At 37.7% G+C, this 8,367-nt stretch overlaps 1 protein-coding gene across 1 annotated transcript; it reads right to left on the reverse strand.

The window, feature by feature from the left end:
• Positions 1-863: 863 nt before the first annotated feature.
• LOC147885311 (uncharacterized) lies at positions 864-1,367 on the reverse strand. The gene has a single exon (XM_087396028.1). The coding sequence runs from the start codon at positions 1,334-1,336 to the stop codon at positions 929-931; it is 408 nt and encodes a 135-aa protein (XP_087252154.1). The 5' UTR covers positions 1,337-1,367; the 3' UTR covers positions 864-928.
• Positions 1,368-8,367: the final 7,000 nt, after the last annotated feature.

Genomic DNA, 8,367 nt, shown 5'->3' on the forward strand with positions numbered 1-8,367 from the left:
GTCTTCGTTCGTGCACGAGTTGAGGAACACAGCGCTTCTAACATAAGAATCATCATTACGTAGAAAGACGACCACAAACTAGAAACCAGGTTATATAACCGGTTGTGGGAGTATACTCATTTGTTGCCATCTAAAACTGAAATCGAAACAAGGGTGTAAATACTTTGGTGCATTTGCAAGAACGGGGAATCCTGGTGTATCACTTCCAACTGATAGATATATGTATATTAACTGGAAACCTCCCAAGATGTATATTCACGATTCATCTTCTTGATGGCATGGACCAGAATACAACCACTTTGCCACGATATAGACGTATCCCACTGGCATTGGAGGGCAAATGTGGACTAAAAACACACTTGTGTGGAGTATTAGTACATGGATACTGAATCTTTTGTGATGTATGGATTGATAGTTTGCATGACCATGATAGTAACCAGGTTATTACATCAATCATGAAAGCAATAAGAAAGGTCAGAGATGCTCACGGATGTTTGCCTAACACATTGCGAATACAAGCTGATAATTGTTGGAGAGAGAACAAGAATAAATATATATTTGCTTTATGCTCTATGGTGGTTGGTTTGAAAATATTTGAAGAAGTGGAAGTTGGCTTTCTTCTTGTCGGCCATACACATGAAGACATAGATCAAATCTTCACTGTTATCTCTGGTGAGTTGAAGGCAATGGATGTTTTGACAATGGAGGATATGCTATTTCAAATTGGGAAAAAAATTGGAGGTTCTCGCAAGGAAGAATCAGAAGTGGCTATCTTAGAGAGGATGGTAGATTGGAGAGCATTCATAGAGCCACATTTACAAACAGGAGATAGCTACGTATGCGATTGGGCAGCAGATGCGGTTATGAAGATGTTGCGGAGATGACAACGAATAGAGAATCAGCTGAAGAATAGCAGCCAACTCTTAAATCAGTTGGAGGGAGGACCCTTGAGGCCGATCTTCTCGGCCACTCGCCCTGCATCTCTCTTGACTGCTTTCACAGCTTCCACCCCAACTTCCTTGAGCTCCTGTGTAGTCTCAGAAACTTTTTTCGGAACGTCCTTCAGCATGTCCGCCGATGTGTTCACTTCCTTCTTGGCCTGCTCCTTTATACCTCCCATCGCTGAATGCGTGGACTCCGATGCCTTCTGCGACGCCTCACCGGCCGTTTTCTCAGCTTGGCTCACAGTGCTGCTCGCCGCCTTATTCAGTTCTTGCCACTTTGCCGCTGCCTGCTCGCCCTCCTGCTCCTGCGGTTTCTCGGGTTTGTTACTGTTTCTTATCTCATCCTTTTTCTCAAGGAAACTGGCAGCGCTGCCCCCTCCCTCGCTTAACATTTTCTCTGACTCGTGGTGCTCATGAGGAAAATTGTTCGACTACACACAAAAAAAAATCGGCCGGGTTTGTGGCAGGCGTTGGAGGATCCAGATGTCCAACACATGAAACAAGAGAAGCCATGTGTAAGAACACTCAAACCTTCAGTCCTCTCGTCTTCTGTGTTTCCTTTTCTGTCTTCTGTGTTTCCTTTACTATCGTATCACGTTACTTTCATGTACTCTAGGCCCTTCATGTGTAAGGCTAGAGTCTACTTTCAATCCTTATTGAAAAAGTAGTCTCGTCCATGTCTATGTTTCCTTTAATAGTTTTATTATCATGTAAAGGAAACCTTACTTTCATGTAATCTGAGGCTCTTAGGTCCCCAATTGAAAGAATTCAAAAATGAATTAATTAGTGGAAAGGAAAATATAGGAGGGGAGTGGTGGGAAAGACATTAATGAGGAAGATCCATAAGAGATCATTAATGGTTGGATTGGATGTCTTATCTTTCTTTAGATTCATGAAAACATAATCAAAATTAGTTTTCTATTTTCAACACTTTTTTCTTTGAATATTACCATGTGCATTTGAACATGCTTTATAATTTTTCACTTTAAAATATATAAATTGATGATTAAAAAATCAGAGTCTAATCCATGCAAATGTGTGGTACATCTGTGTCCAATATCTCAAGACCATTGAGGTGAGAATTTAAATTATAAGCTAATCCTATGGAGGAGGAGTACGCCTCTATGGACTCACGAATGTTGTGCACACTCTCTTCAAGAACTTGGATCATCAAGGGGTCGCTATTGATTGGATGGCAGTGCAAGATGACCATGTAAGTCTCCTCCTTATTCTCAATCATGTTCAACCTTTCAATTTTAAAACAAGCTTTAGTTATATTTTCTGAATTGTTTCACTCAACATTCTTAGGGCCCGAGTTACCAGAGTGAGGATGTAGGAAAGGGTGAAGGAGGAGATGAGACTGGATGTACAAGAGGCGATAGAGGAGATGAGAGGTATTTCTTCCAAAATTCTCAAATGGGATTACTAGGAAGTTATGTTGTTTCTATTTGCTTTGCATCAATATCCAAATCCCTTGTGGGTGTTGGTTTGGATCATCTAGATCTTGAAAATGGAATAATCACTTTCTACTCCCATTATTGGAATTTCAATGTTAGTTTGAAAAAGTGTAGTCTAACTCACGGGGGATAGGTAAGAGGTGGAAGCAATTACCAAATTATAGAACAGGGGAGGTGGTATGATAGGGGGAAGTGAAGGCAGAGCAAGGAAAATGGCTTGAGCTACTTGAAAGTCATATAAAACAGGATTATCAAGAGGTAGAAGAAAGATAAGCAGTAATGTATCATATGTTTAAGAGTCTTGGATTAGTTGGAATTGGTGGAAGGCATGAACAAAGAGGCATAGTTAGGAATACTAGTACACTTGAATTTCAGGTAAGGTAATGAATATGGTCCCCAATTCGAGGAGGGGTGTGAAGACATCAGCAAAGAGAGAGGTGACATAGGGGAGGTTGGAATTGAGGTAGACCACATTTTTTGTATTTTGGTCAGGTTCATCAACCTCAAAGTTAGATGTGACTTGGAATTAAACCCTAGGGATGATGATAATGGCTTGAGTGGTTAGCTCTTGGCATATGTTCAATGGGAATCTCTGTGATGTTCCATCCTTCTCTTGACTTGATGTCTAGGTATTTCTAACAAAATTCTTAGATGGGATTACTAGGAAGCTATATTCTTTCTATTTTCTTTGCATCAATATCCAAATCTCTTCTGGGTGTTGGTTTGGATCATCTAGATCTTCAAAATGGAATAATCACTTTCTACTCCCATTATTGGAATTTCAATGTTAGTTTGAAAAAGTGTAGTCTAAGTCACGGGGGATAGATAAGAGGTGGAATCAATTACCAAATTATAGAAGAGGGGAAGTGGTATGATAGGGGGAAGTGGAGGTAGAGCAAGGAAAATGGCTTGAGCTACTTGAAAGAAATATAAAACAGGATTATCAAGAGGTAGAAGAAAGGTAGGCATTAATGTATCATATGTTTAAGAGTCTTGGATTAGTTGGAATATGTGGAAGGCGTGAACAAAGAGGCATAGTTAGGAATACTAGTACACTTGAATTTCAGGTAAGGTAAGGAGTATGGTCCCCAATTCAAGGAGGGGTGTGAAGACATCAGCAAATAGAGAGGTGACATAGGGGAGGTTGGAATTGAGGTAGACCACATATTCTTCAGACAATATTTTTTGTATTTTGGTCAGCATCATCAACCTCAAAATCAGATCTGACTTGGAATTAAACCTTAGGGATGATGGTGGCTTCTGCAAAAAAATGCAACAGTATAGCTACTACTAATAAAAACTCAGCAATTACTGAGAGCCTTAGAGACTAAAACATTACATCCAGTGAGCCAAAAAATTGTTGAGAGCCTTAGAGACCAAAATATTACATCCAACCATTGCTGAGAGTGTCGTCTGAGTAAGAGGGAATTTGTACAACTCAATTTTCCACCAGTCTAGCTTATTGCATTACAAAATTTTAGGGAGCCAAAGGAGGATATGATGGAGAGGCCGAAGAGCATGCACATTGCAAAGACTCAGATTATGGCCGCCCCAACAAGTCGAGAGTACTCTACTCTGAAAATACTAAGGCCTTCATCGACATCTAGGGGGAACCCATACAGCACAATCATTATGAGGCCCTCTCTGAGCATGTCATCTAAGGTAGTGACATGCAGATGTGGGGGGAATCGACTCTGGGAACGAAGGGTCTCCACTAGTGGTAGCATTTCTACTCTAGGTGAGTGCAATGCAATCACCTTATATGAGAAGGAAGATAACATTGGGATCATAGAAGCATCGAGGGAGGGGTAGTAGTATGCATGATGAATGAGTGGGTGAGCAGCAGATGAGCAGGGGAGCAGATGAGTGATGAGAGTTGGAGGAGGGAGTGTGGAGAAAAGTAGAGCAGGGGCAGAAAAGAGCTAGAGGAGGGGTGTGGAGCAAAGTAGCAAAGTAGGGGCGAATGAGAGCAATGTAGTAAAATGCTAAATTCCACGGATCTTATATATTATAAAGTTTGAGCCATCATGGTGGCTGGAGCTTGGGATTCCATCCATATTAATTATAGGCCATCGCGGTGGAATCGTAGGCACCACCCCAGATGGGCTGGTAATCATGAAGCAGACGCCATGTGGTGGGTGAGTAGGCCACTCCAATGGTTATCAAATTAACTACCAGCCCAGTGGAATCTTAGACACAACAGACATGGCTGATGAGAACGCCAGCTGCGCAAGTTCAGAGACCTGCTTGGTGTGCAGGAATTGGGATTGAGCTCGAGGGGGTGTTGAGATATCGACCTCCACTCGTGATATGCCAGGGTGATCGTTGTGCATTTATGTCAGTGACTTGTTAGCTGCAGATGCGGTTGGTACACCACCCATGAATAATAGTTGGATGATAGCTATCTTTATGTACTCTAGTTAGTGGCTCAGTTAGTATGCCACCTTAGTTAGCTGAGTTTGGTTTGAGACCCACATATAGGGTTCACCTATTCCTTTGTACTTAGAGAGTTCTTTTGGCTTTCACAACTAATAAGAGGAAAACTGTTTTCAGCCTCCACCTTTGTGTGTATTCCCCCATTTGTGTATGTGAGAAAGCCACAAGTGAGACTCCTTCCTTCTCTCTGACTCTCTTCACAATACCAACATCTTGGTTCAGAGCAATCCAAAAGAACGACCACCTATGTTCAAGATAAAAAATGTCATTAATTATATGAATTTACACTTAAGTATGAACATGTTACAATTTTTTTAAAACAAAGGCAGTAGTTTAATTCATTAGTAAGTACCCGCTCATATTGTGTAGGAAGAACAATCACTTTCATTGGTCTAGATTTTGGCAGAGTCTATGGCAAAAACACCACTACCATATTTCCTAATTGTAGAAATGGGACCTTGGTAGATCTAAACCATTTTACATCAAGAATAAAAATACTAAACTATCTAAATCCAAATTCTAAGATATGGTGTACGGTCCCACACAGTAATCTAACTATGAGGAAAGGAGATTGGTATCAGATGTTCTTGCTTGGCTATCTTGTATCGAGTTAGCCATGAGTCCACAATAAAATGTTACTCTCTTGGAATCTATGTGCTCCACATGAAAATGTTATTCACATGGCCATAATCCATTGTACTTTTTAAAAAAAATAAAAGAGTGATATATTCCATTCAAAACGAATCATACAACAGGTGGGAGAGAAAGTACTCTATCCCTAGCCTCAACAATGTGGCAAAAAAGCCATGGTGGTGGTCTAAAGTGCCATGACATTGTACTTTTTGTACTACAAAGGAAAACCATTAAAACACTAAGGATGCATTTTAGCTTAGCTATTATGACCATGAATACCTTAAGAAAATTTGAAAGTAAGAAACTTTCGTATAAATCACATCCTCATGCAAACCCTCACTCTCGATCAATTAATCTCTCTCCATCATCTTTGGCTTGACCAAGCGCTTGTTGTAGCCAAGCACGTGACATGTCTTTAGGAAGAAGAGCAAGGTCTGGTTGCATCGGCATGTGCCTTGCTCTAAATCTCCTCCTCGCACTTGCTCTTTCTATTTTGGTCTCTTCATATCTATGATTCTACTTTTGCATGTCGTTGCTATTGAGGATACAAAACTTGACAATTTTCTCTCTCAACTCTTCACCCATATTTCTTTGAATTTCTTTTCCTTGAGCAACATTGGCTATGCTATGTTTGTCATCCTTGTTATGAAAATGGAGCACAATATTTCCAAATTCACATAAATTTTATGAAATTGGGAGAAAATAATGCAGTATTTTGACCAAAAGAGCACTTTACTCATTTTAAAGATATAGAAACTATTGCTTCCACTTGTTTAAAAAAACAAGAAATATGTAAATAAAGTAAATTTTTGTTGAAAAAACGGAGAAAATCAAAAGCTTATAGAATTTGTAAACACAATAGTAATAGATTTATTTGATAATGAAAACTAAAGTTGATTCTTGTTGAGAATTCTCACCTCTTTGTAAAGAGCTTTGTTGGACAGAACTTGAGCATAGGGACGTGCTAAAATTATGTTTGTTGAATGGGGTTTTGGTGTGTTTAATGTATAGTTATTGAATTCATACTAAAGGATGGAATTTGGTCCACCAAGCCTTCATGCAAACATTAGAGAAGCATAAGGAATAGAAGATCCACACACTTGGTTATTGTAATTTGGTGTGTGCTCGGTGTTCTTTTCTTGCAAACTACGTCTTGTCTCCCTTGCCTTTGCATGTAGGAACCCTTGCCTCTAGAAGAACCCTTGCCTTTGCATGTAGGAACCCTTGTCTCTAGAAGAACCTCTTGTACATCCTTCCAGGTAGCATAGTGGCACTCTCCATTTAAATGACTAACCCACTCAATTTGGATAGACCAATGGGCAAAGAGACTCTCATATAACTATGCCAACACATGGATAAGGATGAAAATATGTTTTTTGTCCTCCACCCTAGCCACTACCTCATCCATTGGCCTACAGGAAGATCAACCATGCAAGCACAATGATCAATACTTGGCGTAATGCCATATTGTTTGGTCATAGCCTAAAAATACTTCTAGCCCTTGTTCAATAGACCCATATGACTGCCTATAGTAAGCACACTAACAAATGTGATCTATGGTTGTTGTAAACCTTGTGATTCTTTCAAGCAAATGAGACATAAGTCATTCTCTTCCTAGTAAGCATATCCTACCATTAGTGCATTCTATTGATAGTTGAAGTTTTAAGTGACTATCATTAAGGAAACCACAACCAATGGTTCCTTTCACATACTTGAGCACTCTATGTGCTACATGAATATCAACCCTCTTGCTTTGTTGCATATATTGCCTATGTACACCAATGGCATAACGGAGGTCAAGTATTGTGATAGTCAAATAGATATCGACATGGATTATACAATATCCAGGATGCCACTAGACAGAATTGGCATGTAGATATGGCCCTTGCCCCTAAAGGGGACCCCTCATGGGCCATATCGTCAATTGCATTTTAATGAGTCAAAAGTTTTTCTTGTGAGATACTATTCGTGAGTTTGGTTCCTTGAAAGTTTTGGCCACAAGGTCTAAAGTTTTACACATCTAGTTCTTGAGGTCATCCCCTAAGGACAATTTTGAAACCCTCAAAAAGTTTTGACCTTGTGGCCAAATCTTTCTGAGTTGTGCAAACCTGTTATTGAGTGGTGTTCCCAACAAGAATTGGAAACTTTTTCACCTTGTGGCCAAATCTTATGAGCCAAAACCCTATGAAGAATGAGGAAATTTTTTACAAATACATGAATAAATTTTGATATAAATTAATCTTTTGATTATACATTTTAAATAAATAAATGAATGAATATATATAGTTATTTATATTTATAAACAACTAAATGAGTGTACATATAAATAAGTAAATAAATTTGTTAACTTTAAAGATATTGTCTATATATATTTCTTTGAATATCTGTGAATATATATTTTATATGAATATATATTTTTAATAAATATTTATTTACTCATTATCTTAATATACGTATTGCATTGTATATATGTTATTTATATGTCTTCCATTTTACATCTAAATAACTACTTAGTTATATTTATATGTTTTTGTGTGAATTTATGTATAATCATGTATTTATTCAGATAATATATTTTTATTTTTGATTATTCATTTCAAATAAATGAATATATATAGTTGTATATGTACATAAATAACTGAATGAGTATATATATAAATAAAAAAATAACTTCTTATATTTAAAAATATAATCTACTTAGTTATATTTATATGTTTTTTTGTGCATTTATGTATAATCATGAATTTATTAAGATAATATGTTTATATTTTTTATTATTCATTTCAAATAAATGAATATATATAGTTGTATATGTACATAAATAACTGAATGAGTATATATATAAATAAGAAAATAATTTCTTATATTTAAAAATATAATATATAAAGATGTGTATG

Source organism: Dipteris shenzhenensis, chromosome 25, assembly GCF_047967505.1.
Source record: "Dipteris shenzhenensis isolate YYH24624 ecotype China chromosome 25, Dip_SZ_1.0, whole genome shotgun sequence".
Lineage (NCBI taxonomy): Eukaryota > Viridiplantae > Streptophyta > Polypodiopsida > Gleicheniales > Dipteridaceae > Dipteris > Dipteris shenzhenensis.